At 41.9% G+C, this 25,180-nt stretch overlaps 2 protein-coding genes across 3 annotated transcripts; one reads left to right on the top strand and one right to left on the bottom strand.

The window, feature by feature from the left end:
- Window positions 1-1,588: 1,588 nt before the first annotated feature.
- Window positions 1,589-9,122, top strand: LOC108932299 (transmembrane protease serine 2-like). 2 transcript variants are annotated; one of them, XM_018748561.2, is made up of 14 exons: window positions 1,589-1,655; window positions 2,175-2,234; window positions 2,460-2,646; window positions 2,947-3,036; window positions 3,177-3,290; window positions 3,412-3,541; window positions 4,427-4,540; window positions 5,427-5,470; window positions 5,666-5,831; window positions 5,916-6,085; window positions 6,768-6,863; window positions 7,059-7,201; window positions 8,584-8,736; window positions 9,099-9,122. In XM_018748561.2, exons 2-14 carry the CDS (start codon window positions 2,220-2,222, stop codon window positions 9,108-9,110), a joined length of 1,434 nt encoding a protein of 477 aa, XP_018604077.1. In that variant the 5' UTR covers window positions 1,589-1,655; window positions 2,175-2,219; the 3' UTR covers window positions 9,111-9,122. The 2 variants fall into 2 exon arrangements, with proteins under 2 accessions (XP_018604077.1, XP_018604076.1); XM_018748560.2 differs by lacking the exons at window positions 1,589-1,655; window positions 2,175-2,234 and having other exon boundaries at window positions 2,256-2,646.
- A 276-nt stretch (window positions 9,123-9,398) lies between these two features.
- bace2 (beta-secretase 2) lies at window positions 9,399-21,027 on the bottom strand. The gene is made up of 9 exons (XM_018748346.2): window positions 20,474-21,027; window positions 16,751-16,839; window positions 15,757-15,973; window positions 14,966-15,097; window positions 13,402-13,536; window positions 12,882-12,983; window positions 12,391-12,537; window positions 11,961-12,129; window positions 9,399-11,408 (listed from the first exon to the last, which is right to left on the bottom strand). Exons 1-9 carry the CDS (start codon window positions 20,768-20,770, stop codon window positions 11,158-11,160), a joined length of 1,539 nt encoding a protein of 512 aa, XP_018603862.1. The 5' UTR covers window positions 20,771-21,027; the 3' UTR covers window positions 9,399-11,157.
- Window positions 21,028-25,180: the final 4,153 nt, after the last annotated feature.

Below are 25,180 nucleotides of genomic sequence, written 5' to 3'. Positions count from 1 at the left end.
ATTTTGGTTGGATGAATTTTCATTGTAGAGTTGAGTCTTTATTTAGCTAGTTGTCAAGGTGGGGGCTCTCATGGGATGACCCTACAGCCAAGGGAGACAGCACAGAGATACCCTATTAAGGGGTGGTTTGTGCCTGACTACTGCTGAGGTGAAATCCAGTGACTGAGTTTATCAATAAACCTTGTTATCTGGATGCCTGGTTTTGGCTCCTCCTCCTTACATGGGTGGGCAGTGGAAGCCATTGAGGAGCTCTTTTTCGATCTACAAAACCATCTACCGCAATAGAAGCGCATAAGCAGGACACTCCAGGATAGCAGAGTAGCAATGACCGTGATCAGATCACTGCACTCAGGCTGCAGGGAGAACATCTTCCTTTGAAGACATCCAGAAACCACTTGCAGATAAGTCAGTCAGGGCATGCTACTCCCAAAAAGTCCTATCATGCAGTGTAGCAGAGATGCTGAAGTCTGCAAGGCTGTGTTTCATGCAGCACTTTAGTATGGGCAGGGTACTAACCCTTGCAGATACCAGCAAGCAACGCTGCCCAAGCCCTCTCCTTGGGTTGGCGCAGAAAGCCTACCAGCCACCCATTACGGTTTCCCCAACTCCAAAGTGGGCAAACTGAATGCTTGTCCCGTGTGACTATTCGTAAATACTTTTTGCTAGGTCAAATGTGAAATTTTTAAAGGGAAAGCAATGTTTTAGTACATCATTTGGATTGTGGCAAATTGACTGTACTCCAGAGTCATGTGTCCCCATCCAAATCTCTCCTTCTGTTGATGTTATGGACTCTTACAATGTTATTGTATTTTTCTTTGAGATGTACATTGCTTTGGAGAAAATCATCAGCTAAATTAAAAGATGTAAATGACATTTGTATACAGAAAACTTTTTTTTTTTTACATGTAGTCCTTCTATGCACTCTGAAAGGACCATGAAGATCATGAGGAATTCTGCAGTCTGCTAACAAGTGTGGAGGTATGAACAACTTCTTGGATTTATCTCATGATATTTAGCTGGCATCGCTCATATGGTTATAAGTCCTGCAAGTGGGGAAAAGATTTGAAGGACACATTTTCTCTCAGCTCACTCACCTCAGGTTTGACCTTTCGGTATTCACACACGTGACCATTTAATGGCTCCTTTTTTCAGCTATGATCTTATCTCACTTCTTCTAGCTTATGCTCGTTTGCTTTTATAATAGTGTACCAGGTTATAAATCACAAGGTTTTTTTTTTTTCTTTTTGTCTTTTTAGTATATGTTCAGCACTAACAAGCGGATGACATGTTATATCCAGCCCAGCTTCAGAGCCCAATGAAGCAGGAGCAACGACCTTCATGCGCAAATCAAATGTTTCAGGCAGTTTGAGTTCAGGGGCAGAATAAAAAAGAGGTTTCTGTTCATTTTATTTGTTTACTTTTTAAGGGGGACACTAAACAAACATGTGGATTACAGGGAGAAATATAATTTATTTTTGAAAACGTCTTGTTACTATTAGCCTAATGATGAATTGGGCGGGAAATTAGGGCGGGTTTCGTCGTGGCGTCACCGCTGAGCGCGCGGGCAGCCTCCGGACGAGCGCGTGGACGTTCCTCAGGAACCATGGTCCTCGCCAGGCGAGGAACAGGTGAACCCCCCCCCCTCTTCCCCTCAGGTAGGCGCTCGGTCTCCCGGCTTTTTATTTCTGTTGTTCGACAGTGTACTGTAATAATTTACTTGCAGCGATTCATAGTAGCTGTTTATAATTTTTTGTATTAGTTTAATCTTAATACTCACTCAGGCGTCGGTTGATAAAACTGTTACTGTGTGTACGTTTCGTTACTAAACACTAACGAGGTGGTTCCGCGCTACTCGACGACACTGACTGACTGACTGTAAGTGACACGAACCTTCGGCTCTTATATTTACTCGGAATATAACGTCAATTCATGCAGGCGTTTGTTTTTTTTTTTTTTTTTTTTTTTAAATAAAAAAAAAAAACTAATGGAAACCGATGTAGAAACGAGTTATTTTGTAATTGTGTAAACGGAATGCAGAATTTAAGAAGTGGATTGAGGCGAAGATCATGATAGAGACAATATCACGCGCTAAAATTCTTACCTTGTAAGTCATCTTTTCAAATGAGAAGAGCTGTTTTTTTTTTTTTTTTTTTTTTCTTCTTCATCATGATCAGGTGCCTTAGGTAACCTTAGGAAACTGCTGCTCCAACCTCCTCCAAATGACCACAAATATGGTAAGTCAGTTTACTATTTATTGTCTGTTTGCTGTTCTTTGTGTTTACAGAGGACAAAAGGGAGAGTGTCCTTCCCAGTGCTCTGTTTCCCTGTAGACCCATTACTTTGCAAGAACTGTGACTCCAAAGGCTGAATTTGCATTTAAACAAATAGTCATGTTTGTGTCATGGCTTGGTTATTCATCTCATGTCACCTTGTGGATACTGGTGTGTTTTTCCCCACAGGACTCGAGCCCATACTATGGTTTCCAGCAGGAGGGGGGGCGGCCTCCTCCTTATAACCCTGCCATAGGGGGGTATCCTCCGTTCACGCTGCAGTACCCGTCCAACTTGCCCCAGTACTCCCCCCAAGCCATCCCCATCCACAATATTGCCGCACCGGAGCTGTTAGAGCCCACCCTTAACCGCACAGGTAGGTCTAATAGCCATGTGGCTGTGCTCTCGTGTGTCATTGTATGCCCTTGAGATGAGGTGATAAAGGCCTCTCCCACACAAATATTTATTAATCTGAGTGATCTTTTGGAAACGCGTCCTAAAATATTCATATCTGGATACTTCCTGCAAGCCTTTTTGCTTGTCTTTCGGAGAAGCCTTCTCAGTTTTTGTTCAAACTAAATATTTAACATCTACCTTTTACTCAGACATGTCAGAATTTCTGCACTCCATTCACCCACATGTTCTTGACAGTTCTTCTTTCGGTTCTTTGTCTCAGGGCAAAAGAGGAAATACATGTGTATTGTGACATCTGTTGTCTGTGTTGTTCTTCTCCTGGCCGTGGTCGCGATCCTACTGTGGTATTTTCGTAAGTATTTTCATCTGGGGTCCTGCTGTTTGTATATTACTGTTTTGGGCAGCTCTGCTGCTTTGTTCTATGCAACAGGGAGCATGTATCTTGACTCCACACCTGTCTGGTAACACTCATTTTATCACTTCCATTCTCAGTCTACTTCAGGTGTGTTTTTGGGATGTCCTGTGGAGATGGTGGTTGCATCAGTGTGTCCCAGTGGTGTAATGGTGTGAAGGACTGCCCTTTGGGGCAGGATGAAACCCAGTGCTGTACGTGTCCATGGGAGTTCCCTTCTTCACTTCTTTCACAAATATAATAGCTGCATTTTCCTAAGACGCAATATGACTTTATTGAAATGACAAATGAAATGTTGTTTGCTTTGCTTTTCAGTTCGGCTCTATGGTTCCAGCTCTGTTCTGCAGGCGTATTCAACACAAAGCAGATCGTGGAAGATGGTGTGTGCTGCTGGATGGAATGACGCCTTTGGGAGAGCAGCATGTGAACAGATTGGATATGACAGGTGAGCTGGTAGCTGGTGGCTGGTGGCATACAGCATTGTGGCACAACAGCTAGCGCTGGTGCTCCACTGCTCCTGGGCTGTGGGATCAGATCTGGTTTGAGCCTGGTTTGAGTTCTTGTGTTCACCTGGGTTTCCTCCCACAGTCTAAAGACCTGTTTTAGTGTGTGTGTGTGTGTGTGTGTGTGTGTGTGTGTGTGTGTGTGTGTGTGAGAGAGCCTTGTAATAGACTGGCAGCCTGTCCATGGTGTGCCCTATGCTTTTGCAGTTGACTCCAGATTGTTGATAATGGGAAGTTGATAGCGTAGCGGTTAGAACTGCTGTCTTTTGGATACAAAGGTTGCTGGTTTGAATCCCACTTCTTGCTGTTGTACCCTTGAGAAATGTACGTTCCCTAAATTCCTCCACTAAAATGACCCCAGTGTCTAAATGGGTAAATAATTGTAGGTAGCATCACATTGAAATTCATTTTGAAGAAAAAGCATCAGCTCAATGAATTAATGTAGTAACAGATGGATTTTTTTTTTTAAACAAAATAATTTCAAGTGAAATATTTTTCTCAAAAACAAAATGGCAAGATCCCTTCTTGGAAGGACATGAACTGTAAAATAGAAATATGTACAGTAAAAATGAAAAGTTTAAAAACATTTACTGGAAACCTTTTTAGACCTCTTGAAACATTTGGTTTGCAACTTTAAGCAAGATATCAACTGTTGTCTTTACAGCTCTTCTGCAGCAGTTCCCAGAGATGTAGGGCACTTGTTGGTTGCTTTGCTTTCATTCCTGTGCCTAGTTTGTTCTGTATAAATATTTTCCAGGTGTGTTCACACTTGGGCAGTATTAAATTATGCAAATACGCTGTAATGTAGCCTGAATGATATTTTATAGGCAGTCCTATGTGGGCTATGAGATGACCACGGTAAACCAGGACCTGGATGGCTACTTGACACTGTTGCCTCAGGCGACTCCACAGAACCTTCTACACAGTTGCCTCGTCCTCTAGTAAGGAGCCATTTCCTGCTGCCTTGTCACATTGTTAAAACTTTGTCACCATTCATGTTTGCTTGAACATTGTTTGATGTGGACCCATAGAACTACTTTGATGATTGTAATGTATCTGTGGTAGTGAAATTCATTTTCAGTAATGTGAGCAGAAGCAGAACAAAAAGAGGAAAAACCTGTCTGTGAAGAAAGTGGACAGAACAATAAGTGCACATTATATCAGAAATTCAAACCCAAAACAGCACAGCAGTAAAGCGGAGTATTATTAGGAAGTGTTTGTTGCACACACACGTGATGCCTTGATGGATCCAGTTTGTCAGCCTGTTTAGTTTAGATCCTTACACTTTTAAAAATCACTTATGACATTTACAGTTTGACACTTAAGCCATCTTTCAATTCAAAGTAGACTGTGGTAGGACTTGTACAGTATGGGCTTGTACACCAGGGGCATACTAGTTAGTGCTGTTGCCTTTGGATCTGAAAGTCACAGATTCAAATCTCACCTACTGCTTCAGTACTCTGACTTGCCCTAAATTACACCAGCAAAAATTACCCAGCTGTAGAAATGGGTTAATAATTGTAAGTCACTTTGCAGAAACATGAACATGTAGTTTGTAAATTACTGTATTTGGCTTTTTGTAGCACTGTGCTTTTTTTGATGTCTTTTAGTCTTCTCAAAGAATTTTTGAATCATTGTCATGAAGTCATTGAGCAGTTCTGTAGTGAAGATGATGACAGCCACATAATTAATGTTACTGAGATGTCTCAGTAGATTAATGAATTCCTTAAAGTTTTTGTCATTCACTGGCTTTGTTATATTTTGGTGACTTCAGCAGATTCACTTCTATACTTGTAACCAGAAAATAAATGTAATTTTTCTCTTTAGCACAACATGTTCAGTTGGCAGACTTGTAGCACTGCATTGCATTGGTAAGTGCAGAAACGACAACTTGTATCAAAGAGCTGAAAACTGCGGTCCACATTGTTCTTTTCTAGTGGGCCTAAACTGTCTGAGAACTACTGGAATAGAATTATTGTATTGGTTTTTTTTTTTTTTTTTTTTGCTGACATAAATGTACTCATTCTTGGAGGAGAGTGTGACACTGTTACCTGTTTTCACTTTAGACTGTGGGTCCCGGGTTATCTCAGATTCCCGCATTGTGGGCGGACAGGTGGCCAAGCCAGGGGCGTGGCCATGGCAGGTCAGCCTGCAGGTCCAGAGGGAGCACTTGTGTGGCGGCTCCATCATCACCCCTTACTGGATCGTGACAGCGGCACACTGTGTGGAAGGGTAGGTCCAGTGACACCAGCAGATGTCTGTTCCCTCCTCAGCTGGATGGATGTGGAAACTGACCCACCTTGTCCTGTGTTGCAGGATTTCGAGCCCCTCCAACTGGACTGTCTATGCTGGCCGTCTCTCCCTGTCTGACATGTATCGCTCTGTTGGGAACTCGGTATCTCTCATCGTCTCCAACAAGTACAACAGCAACACAAAGAACAATGACATTGCTCTGATGAAGCTAAGGAACCCACTTACAATGTCAAGTATGTCTAATCTCCTTCTAGGGGCATTATGGACTGATAAGTTGTCAATTTCAGTGTTTACTTCTGTGCTAAATAGAGTAGTAAATTTTCAGATATTGTGAATTTCACTGTAGGAGTAAAATACCAATATATAGGATAGTGTGGTATTTATACCTGGAGGGCAATTTTTCGAAATCTGATGTATTATAGAGTATTCAAACAGAAGTCTGGGACTATCTTAATTCAACTCACTTCCATAGTGTTTACAGCTCATGTCTTGCATTTGTCAGTGCAGATGATTCTAGTAGCCCCAGTATAAAAAGGTACTATTATGGAGAACAAAGTGGAGATTAAAGTGACAAGAAGTAAACAAATGGTACACAAATTGATCAACAATCAAGGTTGAATAGGAGTTCATGGAGACAGTGTTTTTTATGAATTAATGTCTTACAGGGTATTTCCTTATTATAGCTATTTCCAAGTTTTTAAGGAACAAGTCATTTAAGGGATGTCTTTATAAGCTTTTATTGTTTGTGACCATGGGGTAAAAGTGACTTTGTAACTTCTCCTTAAGATCCAATCCCAATATTTTAAGACTAGCTGCTGTATGATAATGCATGGGGAAAAACAGCAATGACCAGTCTTAGAACTTACTGACTAGACCGTGTTTGTGTGAGAGATGTATGATCTTTGTGCTCTGTAGATGTTGTCAAACCCGTGTGTCTACCCAATGCTGGCCTCAACTTTACGGCTCCTCGGCAATGTTGGGTTTCTGGATGGGGGGCAACTTATAGTGGAGGTAAATGCTTAGTGCTGATCATTGTCGCTCAATACATGGTCTGTTGATCACTTTAAAGCATAATAATGTAGACTATAGCTGCATTCAGTGTGAGCTGAAAAAAAGGCTTTGGTTGTGGTCATTTATTTCACATAGTGTGAAGTATGGTAATCTTAATTAGGCCAAAATTAACCTCTTTTTTAATTTTAATTCCAGGATCAGTGTCCCAGGTTCTGAAGGAGGTCCAGGTCTCACTGATTGACAGGAGCACCTGCAACAGTCCATCTGTGTACAGTGGCGAGATCACAGACACAATGATCTGTGCTGGAAGGTTACAGGGTGGAGTTGATTCCTGCCAGGTAAAATCAGTGTGATGGAGGAAATGTTTTCCAGTTGAGTGTATTTTCTCCCCCTCCCATTATTACAGCAGTGTTTTACCATCTGAATTACAGGGTACACAGGACCACTGTGTTTTAAACAAGCTTAGTTTTGTACATTGTTTACAGCACAGTATGTCAAGGCAAACACTTTAAACTGCTGTAATTGAAAGGTGCACTGACAATAAACCTGTTTCAGTGAGTAAAAGGTTTGAGTTTCGTTGGATCTGAGTCACAGTGTGCTCCAGGGTCGAGATTTGCTCACAAAACAAGGAAGTTGACAGAAACATTGCAAAGGACAGCCCTACAACATCATATTTACATAGGTGATAACACACACACACACACACACACACACACACACACACACTTTCAGAACCGCTTGTCCCATGCAGGGTTGTGGGGAACTGGAGCCAACCCGGTAACACAGGGTGTAAGGCCGGAGGGGGAGGGGACACACCCAGGACGGGACGCCAGTCTGTCGCAGGGCACCCCCAGCGGGACTTGAACCCCAGACCCACCGGAGAGCAGGACTGTGGTCCAACCCCCTGCGCCACTGCACCCCCCTAGGTGATAAAACATATATCGCATATCTCGTGATGGCGCAAGAGTGTTGATACGATTTTCATATTGTGACTGGTTTCAAAAAGTTATTACTGCACCATCGTTTTGGTGTAATACCTTCTGACATGCCTGTTGGATGTGACAAGTTTTTCTTTTTTTTTTCTTTTTTTTTTTTTTTTTTTTTTTTTTTTTGGATCCTGTGGAAAAGCACGCATTCATCATTTCGATTTGTACAGAAATTTCCTTTGTGGGGCATTCACTATAGCACAGTGTTTAAAAGTGTTGTCTTACAAGCTCAAGGACTCAGTTTGACACCCCCCTGCAGTACCCTTGAGCAACGCAAGTCAAAGTATCCACTGTATTAAACTTCTGCTGGAATACAAATGATTGCAGATACTTTTTTTTACTTTCCCTAAATACCTGTGAAAACAGCCTTCTACAACATACATTTGCATTACTCTGAGTGATAGATTCATCAGCTAGTGCATAATTTATAAGTATTCCCAATTTAATTCAAAATGTAGCATCTATCCATTTAAATGACAGATATCAGGAGTTTGACCTGTTTGCCTGTTATATACTTTTGTCAGTAGCTTTGATATGAAGTCCATATCCAACAAAAGCAGGTTTATGTTGGCAGACCTGGCTATTTTGATGCCATTAGATGGTTTTGGTTCATGATCTGTTAATTGTGTTCGTGATTTGCTTATAGATTATTAAAAGCAATGTAAAATACTGTACATAGAATAACCTGGAAATGTATTGTTGCACTCACCATAATTATGATTATAATGTGTCAGGGTGATAGCGGGGGACCCCTGGTCACAGAGGAGAATCATCTCTGGTGGCTGGTGGGGGACACAAGCTGGGGTTATGGCTGTGCTGTGAGGAACAAGCCTGGAGTGTACGGCAATGTGACTGTTTTCCTCCGCTGGATCTACGAACAGATGCAGGTAACAGTGAACTGGGCTACAGGTGTGCTGGGAACCATTCAGTTTCTTTCTATCCCGTTCTGAACTTAAGCTGCTGTTTTGCTGGAACTGATATACAGTACCAGCCAAAAGTGAGCACACTTACTGGAAAGAGCCCCAGCCCCCCATGAGAAATTGGTTTAAAAAAAAATCAAATGTCTCCCCAGTTCTTCTGCAGCAGCTCTGAGATGCAGAACATTTGCTGCTTTGCTTTTACTTGTTTGTCCAATATGTCCTAGTCTTTGCCCAGGTGGACTGTTTTCTGTGATACTGTACAGTGTAACTAATTACTATGTATTGCTGCTGTTAAAGTCTATAAAGTGTTTTTTTTCCTTCTTTTATAGAAATACAAATGAAGAATCACTGGGGAATCTAAGTTTCTAGTATCTATACATAAGGGAATAAGGCTTTTAAAGTTCAAACCAGCAAGTATGGTATGATACTGTTCATTATCTGTATATTGGGTTTTTTTTTTTTTTTTTTTTTTAACTAAAAGGCACAATTTAAGATCAACCATCAATTCTTGTCTTCCATGAAAAAGCTTGAAGGATTCTTGCTGAAATGTTTGTGTACTTTTGCCAATTGACATTAGGATATAATTGAAATAGGACTGCTCTGGGGCCCATGTGTAATACTACATTGCCTATCCTAGTACATAAAACTGGATATATGTAGGATGTCTGAACTTGAAATATTTTAAAATGTAATTAAGTTTCTGGATAAACTAACCAAATGTTGCTGAAAAATGTCTTGTAATTCTATAAACTTATTGAATTGCAAAATTCCACTGTAGACATTCAAGCTGCCAGCCAGGAAGAACAGGATGGTAACCATTACGAGCGTCACACCTCTTTCTATATTGTGAAAATGGCTCATGTTTTGCTGTCTCTTTTGTCGGCCGTCACTGGAGATGTAGGGTGTGGAGGAACATACCTACCCACTAATTTTCAGTGAGTCAGCAGAAAAAAAAAACTATAGGTATATAATATTCCTTTATTTAATGGAACACAACCACTTGCTACTAATGTATGTACACATTCTTTATGGAAAAAGGCATACTTTATTTTCATGTTTCAGCACTTTATTCCACACACAAAGTACTTAAACTGTAAACTGAAACCACTGTTTGTAGGAACACGTTACCAATTAAACAGTTCACTTTAAATATGATTTTTAAAACCAGCATTTAAATTATGAATATGTATGCAACATTACAAATAAGTTTACTTTAGTTGTTTGCATAGTCAACTACAACCAAGCCCTCAATCTTAATAAGTAAGAGTTTGCATTTACTTCTGCAAAAGTTACAGTAAGGAGAAAAATCTGAAGTGGGGACATTTTGAGCTATAACTTTTTTGAAAACACACTATGTCATATGGTCTTTTATATTTGTACTTGTAATAAGTATAAGGTTTTCATATACTTTAAAAGAGGGCTTGCAGTCAAGACTTCCTCCTTGGTAATATACAATCATTGAGTCAGCTTAGCATTGAAAACTATTACCGTATATTCCACTGAAACATTTCTGCTTTGTTACATGTGAAATTAATTTTTACAAAGCCCCACACAATGTGGGTACATGATTTGTTTTTTGGCAATTGTACTTCAGGCACTGAAATGTAAAGTATATTTCCTATTGTCAAAAAAATTAAGTCCAGAGCTCCAATGAACAAAAAAAGTGCATCAAAACAGCCTTGTCAAATTCTGCCTGTGAAAAAGACTATTCATGTTTTCTACTAAATGTCAGTCACTTCCAATATGTCAATATTTCTACAGCAAGTGTTTTGGCTCTTGCTTTCACTGGGTCTGTCAGTCCCAAGTCCAAAGTGAACACAGTTGTAGGTCAGAAAAATCCTCCTCCATGGAATTCCTCAAGCTACAACAACTGCATCTCCTCCTCTTGAGCACGTATCTCTTGTTTACGCTGGCAGGCTGACAAATGCCCAGGGCACTGTGAGACTGGGCTGAACCTATGGTGAGGTCACTAATGTGATCAGGTGAAACATACCAGAAATGACCAGTCATTCACACCCTCATACAGTCATACCTTGTATGGCACTTGCAGCATATTTTGCATTTCTATCTCAAAATCCTCATAAGCTCACTGCTGAGGAAGACGAGAAATGAGGCAACCCGATGCGGAACAGCCAATTTTATGGTCATCCTTCTATATGAAAAGACAACTAAGAACATAAAAGATCTGGGTCACCTCCAAACCTGTGCAACAGGTGCATGCTTCTTTTAGTGCATAATTTACCTTAAACTGACTTATCAAAAATCAGAAAATGGTCTAAATACAGAAATGAAGGAATGAGCGGAATCCAATACTGTAGAAAAGATACCCAGGTTGTCTGTGATGGTTTCCCCCTTGGCAACTGCATTTGTCTGGCCTCCCCTCATGCTTCACTTGATGCGGTTGCGGACCAGCGAGGACTCATCAGTGATCTCACCAGTCCTGTCGCCACGGCGGCAATGGCAGGGGAATGCCATGAGGAGGAGCAGGATGAGGAGGGCCAGGGCGCAAACACCCATCAACGCATAAGAGACTGCCCACAATATGGGCTCATATAACACCGAGTCCCCCAGGCAGTTCGAGGACACGTCAGCTGCAGCAAACGGGCCTGCGATCTCCGACAGTGCCACCCCACTGCTCTCTGGGAAAGCACAGCAGAAAGAGAGAGAGAGACGGAAAGTGAACCTAAACACCCCCCACTGGCTATTCAGTGAACATTAGCATAAGTGAAGACCAGCTATGTAAAGTATGGAATGTTATAAAAAAAAAAAAAACTGATCTCTTCTATACTGAGTTTAATAGTTCCTAAAACATTGTGTGATTTTAGCAGATGCTCATCTCCCAAGCAATGTCAATTGGAATAAATAAAACTGCATTTCACAACAGACAAAGAGCTTTAGATACAGAACACAATTATTGCTGCAGTTGGTCCAATACCACTGTTTTTGCCAACACAAACTATTCAAGTAGAAGCCTAGAATTGAGAATCCTGTCAGAATACAGCATGATTGGTATAAGCACTGTGATGCAAATGTATGTAGCTATTATGAGATGGAGGAAAGTGTCCAGAAACCCTTGCTGAATGCTGCAAGGATTCAAGAAGTGAGATGACTTGCACACAAATTTCAGTTACACAGATGTAGCTTTCAGGGACCTTGGTGTTACCCAACTTTCTATTTACTGCAAGTCTCACCTGCACATGTGCTCACTGCAAAGCCCACCCTCTTCCGGACCCGGTCAAAGACTACATAGAAGCCCTCCATGACAGTGGCTCCGATTACCAGGCCATTTGCAGATGAGGAAATTCCAAAGCGGAAGCATTCAAAGTCATCATCAATCTCTGAAATAAGCTGGATGTACAGCTTCAACCAAAACACACAAAGAGACGGGTGTGATCATCAGGTTGCTATTAGTACCGTTAAGGTACAAAGCACTGTTACTCAGCCCTAAGAAAAACACTGCTGTGGCATTGCTAAATAACCCAAGGCTGCCCTCTAGCGGGCATCAACAAACATTATTTCTGGCAATAGCGATACAAATGCGCATCTGAACAAGTTACTGATGACATACCAGGATTACCCCATCTGCATATGTGAACAGTTAATCATAATGGTACCACTTACCTGTGGGAAGATGGTAATCCGGAAGGACTGGCTGGCATTCAGTGCTCTCAGGTAGATTGAGAGTTTGGGGAAGAGCCGCAAAGGATTCTGGCCTTTCAACCAGCAGGCCAGCTTGGTCCCGGTCCAAAAGTCCGCAGAGAACTGTATCTGTGGAAAAACCAGTATATACATGGTACAATCAGTAAGTTTGGAGACGTCTCAGAGCTTCCTGCCAGCACTATGTAGGTGACAAGTCACCAGGCAGTACCTTCCAGGGAGGACCAAGGGAAACCACCTTTGGTAAACACATTCTAGGTTGCCAGCTGAACGATTAAATGCATAGTGCCTATTACATTCCATGTTAAACTTCAGCGAAAGGTTTTAAAAGCAAACATCTGCTACATGACAGGCCTTGAATTCATCTCGACAGAAGACCCTCCCCAGATGCAGAAACAGGTTCCAGCACAGACAGGGCTGAGAGCGGTGGGAGGAGGAAAGGAACACTTTGATACCAGTGATGTTTGTATGATGCCATCGACGACGGCGTTGAACACATTCTCGGGGAGTCGCAAAAAGGTGGTTCCGCTGTCAACAATGGCTTTGTCTCTGTTGTACTGGAGGAGAACAGGACAGAGATGGGGAAACAAAATATAGAAGAGAAATGTGCTTTTGCCATTCTGTAGCACTTTTAGTCAAAGCCTCAAACAAAAGCCTTTAATGGAAGTCCTTTTGTCATCAACAGACCTGCAAATATATTTGTGTTTAAAGTTCCCTTCTTGGCTCCTGTTTTCCTGTTCATTATTCATCCTCGTGAAACTCAACATTTGCGTATGTTTTAAAGGAATTGTATTTTTAATGGGGTTTCAAAGTTTTTGGGAATTACTCCCCCCCATTTTCATCCTCGACGTGAAAAACCAACTCTAAAAACTTAATGAACTTTGCTTGATGATCAAAACATACAATGGCAGTTTGTCCCATAAAAGCATGTGATCTTTAGTCTGAATGAAAAACTTTAAAAAAGTGATGTCATACCTCTTTACAGTCCAGAATTAAATTTTGGTCGCCGACCTCCAGCTTCAAAATTTCCACTTGGTAGTACCACTCTTCTTTAATTGGGGTGTACCACACTGACCCCTTGTACAGAGTGGGTTCGATTCCTCCGATGATCTTAAAAAAGTACAAATTCAGTGCTTTTAATATGTACAGTTAAAATATTGATAACCGATCCAAAGCTTATTCCAGCACTTGTCTATGGTCAATGTTTAAGGACATAAGCTTAAAACCTGAAGCTAGTCAGTTCAAACCCCAGGAGAGGTTCTGCAGTTGAACGCTTACACAGGGTGCTTAGCCTAAACTGCTACGATAAATCACGAAGCTAAATGTGCAAGATCCTGTGGACAAAACCAAAAATTTAAAAACTATCTTAATTTACCCAACTGCTATTTTCATACACCACGATACTCCCATTTGGGTCATATGTCAACTTTACATAGTTTCACTTAATACCTCGCTTCATATTTATGAGAACCAAATTTAGATTTTACGCACCTCCCAAAATCTAAGCAGTGCAAAACATTTACATTTATTCATTTAGCAGAAGCTTTCCTCTAAGGTGATGTACATCGATTTTTCGCTAGTATTTAGCTGACCCCTTTATCCAAGATGACAATATTAGATACATGTCACTAAATTCCTACAAATCAGTCATCCATTTATACAGCAGAGCAATGTAACGTGCACACGCAAGTGCACGCACACACACAGACAGACAAAATGGGCAATTCACCTGAAACACATGGCTTTGGAATGTGAGAGGAAACCCAGATAAACGCAGGGAGAATGTGTTAATTCCACACAGACTGAGCAGGGACTGAACCCACATTGAATCACACAACCCAGGTGCTGTGAGACATGGCATCAACTTGCTGATTTGCAGTGTTTTTATTGATTCATTTTGCCTTTATGATTCTGTTTTGTTTTTTTGCATTAAAGGGCAAACACAAATATGAAGTATATGCAAGTTTTTTTGGTGAAAATTTGTAGGTCATCAAGTACATGTAATACCTACAAAAGAGCTGACAGCACAGTTCGACAGACACAGAATTATGGAATAAGTGAAAGTGCCTTTTTATGTTACAGTAACTAATGACTACTGAAATAACTGTCCATTTAAATAGGATTTGGTGATATTTTAGCATAAACGGGTGTTAATTTAGAGGTACAGGAAAGCATAAGAAAAATTGTATCAGTGAAACTAATGGATAATTGCTTCTTCAACTTATGACAATTCCCATTGTTAAGGATTTTTAAGACTATTGCTATTTTTCTGATATTATTATTAAGGGCGGGGGGCGTAACAGCTTTGGCTTGTGTCCGTTCTCTGGCGGGTCTGGGATTTGAGTCCTGTTTGGGGTGCCTTGTGACGGACTGGCATCCCGTCCTGGGTGTGTCCCCTCCCCCTCCAGCCTTATGCCGTTAGGCTCCAGTTCGCCGCAATCCCGCTTGGGATAAGTGGTTTCAGACTGTGTGTGTGTGTGTGTGTGTGTGTGTGTGTGTGTGTGTGTATTAAGGGCCAGCCCAATTCCTGACTACTTACTAGACTTCCTGCAGCAGGATCACTGCTCTCACTGGCAGAGATTCCAGCTCCACACATCTGGAGGGAGAACACATCTGGAATTCCTGTCTGCCTCACCAATGAATCGAAGAAGGGCTCCACTGAGCTGTCGGGCTGGGACACAAGAGAGCATGAGCCTCATGTTAACAGGACCATTCTCCTTCATAACACACTACCCATTGGGCCCATAACTGTAGACTTTGGAAAAACTCAAAAATGGCAATAATAATCTATAGCCTCATTTGCTCAATCTGAGGGCAAATGTCCCAGTGTAAAGTAGGGGTTGGTGTGGTACACCAGTGACAACAATGCAATGTTCGTTTTAATATTTCTCAAGACATATCAACACCTCTGAATGCACCAGGAAAGGAAGAGTTAGTCTTGGTAGAATTTTTATGACTGCACAGTGAATTGTAAAGCCTGCATCATCTAGAGTAAATATTACATGTGAAGTTTTCATGTTTACCAAGGGCTGATCACCACCAGAGTACTGGTACAGCGCTTCTTTCACACGATGAACACAATATTTCAGTCTTGAAAATTAAAGCTAAATACTGTACATAAGAAAATTCCTTGGTTCCAGCACTAGCTGTTTTTAACTTGCATGAGTAAATATTTCGAATCTGTTTACCAGTGATAACATTCAGAACAAACTTTGAAAAGCAGTAATGCTTTAAAGATCATTCTGGAACCATGAGCTAGCAAAACAAACAGCAAGTCTGGCTGCACTGCATCCTGGCAAATTCCCAAGAGGAACAACCTATTTCCATTACCTGTGCCAGCACGGGGTATGCCAGTCCCAGAATACCTTGCCAGTTGGTGCCAGGAAAAAAGAAGGTATCAGAGCTGAGAATGGCAGCAATGTTGACAGAGACAGTGCCATTCGGACCTTTGGGGATGGAGACCCGGTCAATTCCCAGCTCTCCCTCCCAGTAGCCCTGGATGTATTTCACAGCCACCCTAGTATCAGTTGATCTGTAGGTACTGGAGCTGAAAACAGAACACACACACAAATTCCAGTTCAGAAACCCACAGGTGGTGTGCAGTAAAACACATTGTACTCTGTTCACAGAGCTCCTCAAAGTTAAAATGCAGAATTATAAAAGAGCAGCAAAAGGCAGGGATGCCAGACCATGGAAAAGTGTGACAACATGGCATTTCTTAAAAAATTATTATAGCATTAATGACATACAAGATACCAAAATTATCAGAACACAATCAACAGACCTAAAATTGGAATCAGAATATGGGTTCAAATCTTACAACAGTAATCTTACAACAGGTCCAACAGATTTATTATCATAATAAGTACATCTGTTCAAATCACATCTATACTGTGGTTTACTTTCTGTACTTTGTTGCACATGTTATTTAATCTATACTGTGACAATGTTACCATTATTAATCTACAATAATCTCATTATTTTAGCTAAATCTCTCCATTCTAACTAAAATTAAGAAATAAAACCATCTTGAAAAAATACTCTGAAGAGCACCACGCTGAAACTTATTGCATATTTTGCTGTTTAACAAACCATAATCATTGTGCTGGTTAGCAGTAGTATTTTATTAATATTACTATATTCTATTAATGTCTTTTGAGGCAACTGTCTTTTTTCTGTTAACATTTGAAATCATAATGTAAACAATTCAAATTGGAAGACAACAGCAGAATGCATAATGCATATCCCCATGTTACCGGACTTACCAGATAATGAGGAAACAACCAAAAGTTCAGTATGAATGAGCAGCAGGATGAACACTTACAGAACTCTGTCAAAGTAGTGTGTCACATAGGGGTGGGGGGCAGCAGCCACTGCAAAGTTACTGCTCCCTGTGTCCACCAGGATGTTGAGCTAAAAAAGAAAAAAAAAAAAAAAATAAATAAATAAAAGATGAAAAGGGTAGGATCACATCACTACAGCCATTACTGTGTGGTCGTGCTCATGTTGATCTCTTCTGTGGTTCCACAAATACCACTACCCAACAGTACTGCACTGTTGTATGGAACAGTAAGCCTTCTGTCTCCATGAACCTGTGGCCATCAGTTAATCAATCAAGCAACTAATTAATTATAGGCTTTTTAAACATACTTAAATCATGCATATCAATAGCCACAGTGGAAACACAGAACATGAGGTCAGGTATACAGTAGGCAAGACAGTAGTCCATCAGAGGGCAGCCCCACACACACACACACACACACACACACACACACACACACACACACACAGAAAGGGGAATTTTTAGTCATTTCCACCTAAAATGCTTGCTTTTGGACTCTAGGAGGAAACTGAAAACTCAGAAGAAACCCACAGGGAGAATGTGAAAGCTCCAAACAGACTGTGCCAGATTCATACCCACAGCCAAGGAGCTGTGATGCACCAGCACTACCCACTGTGCCACAGTGGTGACCAAATATTTTTTTCAATTCGAACTTCCTGCAAACCTCTGAAGTGTGGTGCACAAATGTCCACATGAGCAGCTGGTATTATTCCTTAGTGATGATGTCAAGTTCACAGAAAACACCATTATAAATTCCACTGAATAAATGCAGAAAATGAAACCTGACCTTCTGGAACCAGAATTGGCATGATCCATCTTCAGTTGTGGTTCAACAAGATATGTTCATGTGAAACATTTACAGAAAAAACTATCAGAACCAGAACCATCAGTGCACGAAGAGCAGCAGAGGCTTCATTCTTTATGGTATCAATTAAACATCATCCTACTGGCATGTGTCCTGTCCCCCCACAGACATGCCATCTGAACAAGGGCCAGTACCACATCCCAGATGCCATGCCAACTACATCATCTACAGTAGCAGGGGCTCCCAATGGCTGGCAGCCACACAACAGGAACCTGGACTGTGTCGGAAGGCATTGCTGCCACTGAGCACCCCACTCCCCTTGCCTCGCCGCGGCACTCTGACGGAGCCACCAGCAGAGTCTGGGAGGGGAGTGGGGACTCGCTCTGCTCAGCCGCTCCCTTGCTGAGGCACTACTGCTAATTGGCAGCCACTCAGTCACGGAGAATGCATCTGCTACCTGTTTGTACCAATTAGCAGATGTGAGGTGCTCCAGTGACACCTCAGCCTCTTCAGCAGGTTAACAGATGTGGCAATTAGCAGGTCATTGGAATACCTGCTTCTTTAATATGCAGTCTCGCAATTACATCATAGCTGGGAAAGTGGTCTCTGTGCCGTCTGGCTTGTTCTACCCTCCCCCACAGTTGGCAATGCGTGAGGCCAGGGAAGACTGTTGTGCTGGCAGCAAGCGACACTGGCAGGTTTACCACACCCCACTGGAGATTTCAATGAAAAGAAACCCTGTTTAGTGACTTGAGAATAACCCCGATTAAATGGGGATGTAGTGCAAGAGGGTTAAAATACTGGAAGGCAGTAATTTCCCATTGAGATCTAGTGGCAAATCTGCTGTGGAATGGCAACCTGCAGAAGTTTCTCATCTCTGACACTACTGGCTGACCATCGAAAAGAGGCAAGGGCAGGGCTTCTGGCCTTTTTGATTCAAGAACATATAAACAGGAAATAGTTACCAAAAAAAATTAAAAAAAAAACATAAACAGGAAGCAATCCGACAAGAACTTCCAACTTTTATGCCTAAAAATGAATACTGCTAACAACCTGGTGGACATAAACTGAAGTACGAAAAGAGTTTTGCACAACTCATACGTTTCCAGATGTAACAACATCTAGAGAGCAGCAACACGACATCCCTACACAGCTATGGAAAACAAGGCATTTCATAGCAATTCATAGCACATGGATTTATTACATGGATTTGTAATCTGAAAGTTGTTGGTTCAAGTCCAACACTTGCATTACATTTATGCATTTGGCAGATGCCTTTCTCCAGAGCGACATACAACTCAGAGTAAAAAAAAGGGCATCCTATAACAGACAGAGGGCTCAGATACACACACACACACACAATAATTGAAGCACATCTTAATACCGGCCTTGTTATAACACACACATTCCAGCAGGGGATTGCAATGGGTCCGAAAGATGGGTTTCGAGACTTATTGAATGGTGGAAGGGGTTCAGCAGTTCTGAAGGAGTTCACTCCACCAGTTGAGCAAACACTAAGAACTGAAAGGCTTTCCGTTTTGGACTTCCTGTGAGGTCCTGCAGCAATACGCCTGAGCAACGTACCTGCCCTGAACCGCTGTAGTGAAAAAATACCCAGCTGCATAAATGAATCCAAATCCCAAATGTTTGTGGATGAAATTGTCTAAGGTTGAATACTATTATACATTAAGTGTGAGATTTTACTGTAAACCTGTTACAGGCCAGCTGGTAGTGCAGTGGTTAACGTTACTGCCTTTTGGACCCAAAGGTTGCAGGTTTGAGCCTCACCTCTGGCTGTAGTACCCTTGAGCAAGGTATTTACCCCAAAATTGCTCCAGTAAAATTACCCACCTGTATAAATGGGTAAATAACTAAGTCGCTTTGGAGAAAAGCATCAGCTAAATGAATAAACGTAAATGTAGGACAGCTTCTGTTCCTTTAAGGAAACCTATGAACGCCTCAGTACCTGTGGGAAAGGTGGAGATCCAGCAGAAGACACCAAGGTGGAGAACTCCACGGATTTGGAATATAAACAGGAGTAAGATACTTGTGCCCTTAAACTGGCACAAGTGTATGGAGTTGGTCAAGGCCAGTGGCCCTGCTGCTCAGGATTCTGTCACAAGCGAAACCCGTTTCTTGTATCTCCATGAGATTCTTCCTTTTGGTGTGGAGCTCGGAGGGAACCTGCTGCGTAGGGCGCCATGAAACACCCTGAAACAAGCTTACCTATCCAAGCCACGGGAATGGGGACCGTAAGCGAACTGCCTTCTCAAAGAGCCCTATCACGTGTTTTTTTTTTTTTTTTTTTTCCCCCCTCCTCAAATATTTGTGTGTGTTGCGTTAAGCCGTGTCAGCTGCCTGCCCCGCAGTAGCAGTGCCTCCAGCACAGGGTGGCAGCGCATCATGTGAGCGCGCGTGAAAGAGCGCGTGGGGCGCGCCGAGAGCCCGGCGGGATCGGCTCGCGCTCAGCCCGCGTTCAGTCGCGCGGCCATACTCCCAGCGATCTTACTTTTAATGGTAAAGTAAAAGATGTTAAAATAACTCCTCAGAAACCACCAATTCTGACAAGATTTCCTGAAGAGGCAAACCGAATGAACAAAAAAAATGTAAACAAATAATGAAAAGAAACACAAACTTAGGAGGTCCACACACAGCAGTCATAACTTTCTCCAAGACATTTCTGTCTGGGTTTTCGGCTTAACTGTGCGAGACGACATTTATTATAAACACACAGTTACAGCTGTGTGTCCAGAGAGTGACACGTAAAAAAAAAAACCTCCTTCTTCACAGAGAACTGCGAGCAAATTGATACTTGAGGAGAAATTAAGAAACTAACGAAGCGCTCTGCCTCAGACGGGCTCAAAGTTAGTGGGCTCTCTCCTGTCCGCAGTTGCTCTTACCGTCTGAGCTGGAGTGCCTATGAACATCTCAATGTAATACCCCTTTCCAGAGTCGCCCTCGAGGTTGTCCACCATGTCCAGAAAGTTCACCTTCCCCGCGGAGTCGGAGGCCAGAGAGAGTCCGTCCGCCGTGGGCTCCACTTTCGACAGGGAGCTGAGGTCCAGCGCCGCGGACGAGTTGAAGTGTCCGCTGAACATCTTCAGAGGAATGGCGTAGAAAGCGGCCAAAGTGCCCACGCGAGCGGCCAGAGAGACGCAGCAGAAGAGCAGGGCGATCCGACACCCGCCCATTGCCATGGCCAGCAAGGCAGGTAACAGTCAAGAAAAAGGTGCTGGTCCGTTAGATTCTCGGACGAACAACAAGTCCACCCCTGTCTCCAGGGATGATGATGGTACCTCTGCGACTGTTTCCCTTAACCATCATGGGAACAAAAAGCAGGAGAAAAAAGTGCACATTTGCTCCGAAAACACAAGCACAGGAACTCGGGCAGCCCGGCTGAAAGTGCTGTGGAGGAGGAGAAACTTTCAGATAAAGTCTTTATTTCGGACAGACGACTTCCTGAACGCCTGGGACGGATGTGACGATTCCCCGTGTTCGTTCGTGTGTGTGTGTGAGCGCGAGAAGGAGAGAGAGAGTTATGAACCGTGTTATCAATTTCCATAAGGAGCAAATGCTCATACTGATAGCACCAAGAATTGATTACAGTTAAATGTTAGGTTTTTCAGTACCAGTATCTACAATTCACATTTTCCTAAGTGTTTCGGAAGCATCGGGTTAACGTGAGGATATGTTCTTCAGTCTCAAGAAGATTGCAGAACTTGTTGTTTGAAAATAAAAAATGGCGATGATAATAAACGTGTCTATAAAGCAGGAATATACAAGACTTACTCTAACCAGAAATATATCCGATATCAAATTAGTGTGGCATAATATAGCAACACTGAGTAGCAGTTAAAAAGATGGGATTTGTAACGTGAGGGCTGTCAATTCAAGTCCTCCTCTCCCCTGTCGCCTGTGTACTTAAGAAAGACACATACCTTCAATAGCTGAAGTACTAGTAGGCCTATATTGAATGGGTTGAAAATATAAAGTTTCTTTGGGGCAAAACTTGGACTGAACAACATAATAATAATAGTGCAATGAAATAGCAATTTGATTCCCCCTTGGGGTGCCTTGCAATGGACTGGCATCCCGTCCTGGGTGTGTCCCCTCCTCCTTCAGCCCCGCACCCTGTGTTGCCGGGTTAGGCTCCGGCTTGCTGTGACCCTGCTTGGGACAAGTGGTTTCAGTGTGTGTGTGTGTGTGTGTGCGTGCGTGCATGCAATGAAATAGCCTCTGATCAAAGCAAAGCTTCTGAGTGACAAAATCTCTGGTACAGTCTAGGCCTTTGCCAGCTCAGAACATAGGTAGATCAAACTTGGTGCATGTAAATAGTTCTGAATGCGTGATCCAATTCTGTTTGTCTCATAAAACACCCATTACCAGGCAGTTATTGTTTTTTGTTACAAAGCTGGGAGGGTTGGTAGCTATACAACATTGCAGCTCATGGTGTTTTGGAGAGACATACTGCAGTCTCACGGTTGTGAAAAGCAGCACTCATCAGCCCGGCTTTGCAGGTTGGCTGATATTGATTTCTCAGTATTTCTCCGTAGTATTATTGACTACCAGGGAGCTTGGTGACACAACTGTTAGTACTTATGTTTCACACTTCTTGGGCTATGTATTTGGACATAGGTTTGAATCCAACTCAGCATGTTTGTGCGTTTTCCTCATGTTTGTGTTGTTTTTCTCTGAGCGCTCAAGTTTTCTCCCACAGTCCAAAGACACTTGCTTCAGGTAGATTGGTGGCTCTAAATTGCCATAGCATGTGTGTATGTGTGAACAACTTTTTGCAACCGCACGCTAATAGACTGACTTTAGTCCAGGGTACATACTCCCTTGTGCCCTGTGTACCTGGGATAGGTTCTGGACCATTGAACTGCACTGTACAAGCAGTAAATGATGATAGATGGATGGAACATTGGCAGAAACAGTAAGATGACAAGAATCTGCTTTGGTTTACTGTTTGTTTCTACAAGAGAGTTCCAAATATCAGACATAATCCTTCCATGTTGCACCAAACTGGCCTGATGCTTTTCCCTAGGGTGACTCATGATGTTAAAATACCTACAATTATTTACCCATTTATACAGGTGGGTAATTTTACTGAAGTGGTTTAGGTAAGTACCTTGCTTAGGCATACTACAGCTGAAGGTGGGAGTTGAACCTACGACCTTGGGATCCAAAGGCAGCAGTTCTAATCACTTCACTACCAGCTACCCCCATCTGATTTCCACACCTATAAGGCTGGAGATTTGCTGAGGGACAAACAACAGCGTTGGCTTTCAATTCTAGGCTGAAAAGCAGTCAAATCCTAAAACCTTTCCTGAGTGATGGTGTAACTTTGCTAAATGATAGATTGTTTTTTTTCTACCCACAAATGGTTCTTTGTTGTGATGTTTGGAGAGTAGGAAGCAGGTCAGTTTTGTCACACTTTCCTTATATAATTCCCAGATTTTAGATTTAGTTATTTTCCTGACCTTCCCCTTTTGGCAGCAGCTGCTGATTCATGTCACAGTATGAATGAGAACCAATAAATGTTCACTGTGAAAAATTAAGGGTTTGGCCAGAGGGCCCAATTGGGTTACACTAGTATTTCTTTGTGTTGGTTTGCCAACACAAGCAAAATATGTTTTCAGGAACAGTCTCCAAAATTTTTTTCCCAGATTTCAATACATAAATGTAACAAATTTTAAAAATTATGGCAAATATCCTGATGTGCCTGAATAAATAAGAACTGGGTAAAAATTTTTCTGGAAAAACTAGCATTTTTTTGAGGTTACCATTGTTATAATCCCAAAGCCTTTATACTTCTTTTTAAGCCAAATCAAGCATTTAAGTAATATCAGACACAGTTTTCTTACTGCACCATCTTACAAATGATAGTTTAATGCACTAATACATTCATTAACTTTTGGGAAACCTAGTAAATACAAAGTACGCTTTAATACAGTCAGTTATATGGAAAATTTGGTGGCAGACGGTCCGTGAAGACACTTTTTCTTTTTGTTTTTTTTCCAAACAAAAGTTGCTGACGTCTGGATTTCATGTTAAAAACAAATAAAAAAGAATTAGAAACCATTTTCATTTGGCATAGTTAGACGTATTGTGTTTCAACTCGTGGCCAGTAGAGGGCTGCCTCGTTCGTTTTCGCCTCCATGTTGTCCGAAGTATTGTTTGCTGAGGAGCACAGGGGGCCGAATTAGCCAGATTAGTAGAGCAAACCTCCTTGCAGTTTGCTGGGCAAATCTGCTTTGCTGGAATCGGATTCTTTTTGGTATGGTCCATAAACAGTAAAAATGAGGGTGCAAACAACACAAAGAGACCTCCTTTCAGCAGGCCAAAGTAAGACCTGCCAAAACACCCCATTTTTCCCACATTGCTTTTAAAACTCCATCACCACAGTCAAATAAAATTAATTATTTCTGTCTCTTCTTTGCTTAGGCTCTTACCATCAAATACATCATTGGCAAACACTTTTCGGACATCATAAATACTTGTTTTAAAAAAATCTGGATGTTAAAAGTCAAAGTGAACTGACACTCCTAAGACCTCTCCAAAAATTATTTAGAAGTTCTTCAGAGGAATATGGTCAACAATGCTTTCTTTGTTGTATGAATGTTAATGAGTAGATTTAAGAGGAATGAGACTAGTGGAAGAACCACAGATGTGGAATGAGTAGCCTATAAATATAGTGGACTTCTGTGAAGTAATTCACGTGTCAAAAGGTCTTGCTTTGTAATTGACGTTGCTGAAACTGTGTGAAAGTCAACAGGGAATCATTTTCTAGACTGTTCCTTGTATCAGTGTGTTACACAAAATACGTTCCCTTTTAGTTTTGGTTCTCTAACAACTTGAACCTAATTCCACTCTTTTGGTGCAGTGTTGGTTTAATTGCTAGGTCACTTTAGGCTAATCCTCTTGGTCAGTAAGTATTCAATCTGGACTAGGCAGCTCCCATCACCTGATGAACAACAAGGCTTACCTTCCATCCAGAGGAGTGCCAAGTGTTTTTTTTCTTTTTTTTTAAAAAAAACATCCAATGCACTTTGATCATGTTTCTTTGCCACAGTCCAAAGCAACGGGCAAAGCTGAAACATTCGCAAATGACAATATCTTTGTCCCGTTGCGCTCAAAGTTGCATACCTGTTGTGATCAAGGCCAAGCCTCACTGCACAATGCCATAATCACCAGCACAGTTATTGGGACATCTCTAAGTACTTAATGCTTGTCTTAGACACCATACATCTGTTAGGATTCCATGTGATACTGGATACCATGTAATTACAGCGAGGGAGGGAGAGCTGGACAATCTGGGATTAAGGGATGTACCTTAATGACCAAGCCACATGTTTCTGTCACAAATCTCATTTTCTGCCCTTGTGTAGCCCTCGGCCTTTTTATCAGGGTCTGTCATTGTGTGGGGTACCACTTCTGTAAAACTGCAGCCCTCTTGCAAGACTCACAGTCTCCCTCTGGTGGCAGCACTCAAAAATGTAGAAAGCCAAAGAAGATGGAAGCTGCCTTGCGAGCCCATATCCCCCCATGCATCCGCTGCCTATCTTTCTCCCTCCCCTTGCTGTCACACTTCTTAATGTCTTAATTCA

Source organism: Scleropages formosus, chromosome 10, assembly GCF_900964775.1.
Source record: "Scleropages formosus chromosome 10, fSclFor1.1, whole genome shotgun sequence".
Lineage (NCBI taxonomy): Eukaryota > Metazoa > Chordata > Actinopteri > Osteoglossiformes > Osteoglossidae > Scleropages > Scleropages formosus.
Note: the sequence above shows the minus strand (reverse complement) of the source record. Positions and strands in the feature narration are given on the sequence as shown.

Coding starts and splice junctions, on each gene's coding strand:
- LOC108932299 (XM_018748560.2), top strand. CDS start 2,391: ATGTTTGTGTCATGGCTTGGTTATTCATCTCATGTCACCTTGTGGATA. Junction 5,832..5,915: donor GCGGCACACTGTGTGGAAGG/GTAGGTCCAGTG, acceptor CCTGTGTTGCAG/GATTTCGAGCCCCTCCAACT. Junction 6,086..6,767: donor GAACCCACTTACAATGTCAA/GTATGTCTAATC, acceptor TGTGCTCTGTAG/ATGTTGTCAAACCCGTGTGT.
- bace2 (XM_018748346.2), bottom strand. CDS start 20,770: ATGGCAATGGGCGGGTGTCGGATCGCCCTGCTCTTCTGCTGCGTCTCT. Junction 15,974..16,750: donor CACTACTTTGACAGAGTTCT/GTAAGTGTTCAT, acceptor TTCTGTTTTCAG/CTCCAGTACCTACAGATCAA. Junction 12,984..13,401: donor TAATTCTGGACTGTAAAGAG/GTATGACATCAC, acceptor GTTCTCCTCCAG/TACAACAGAGACAAAGCCAT.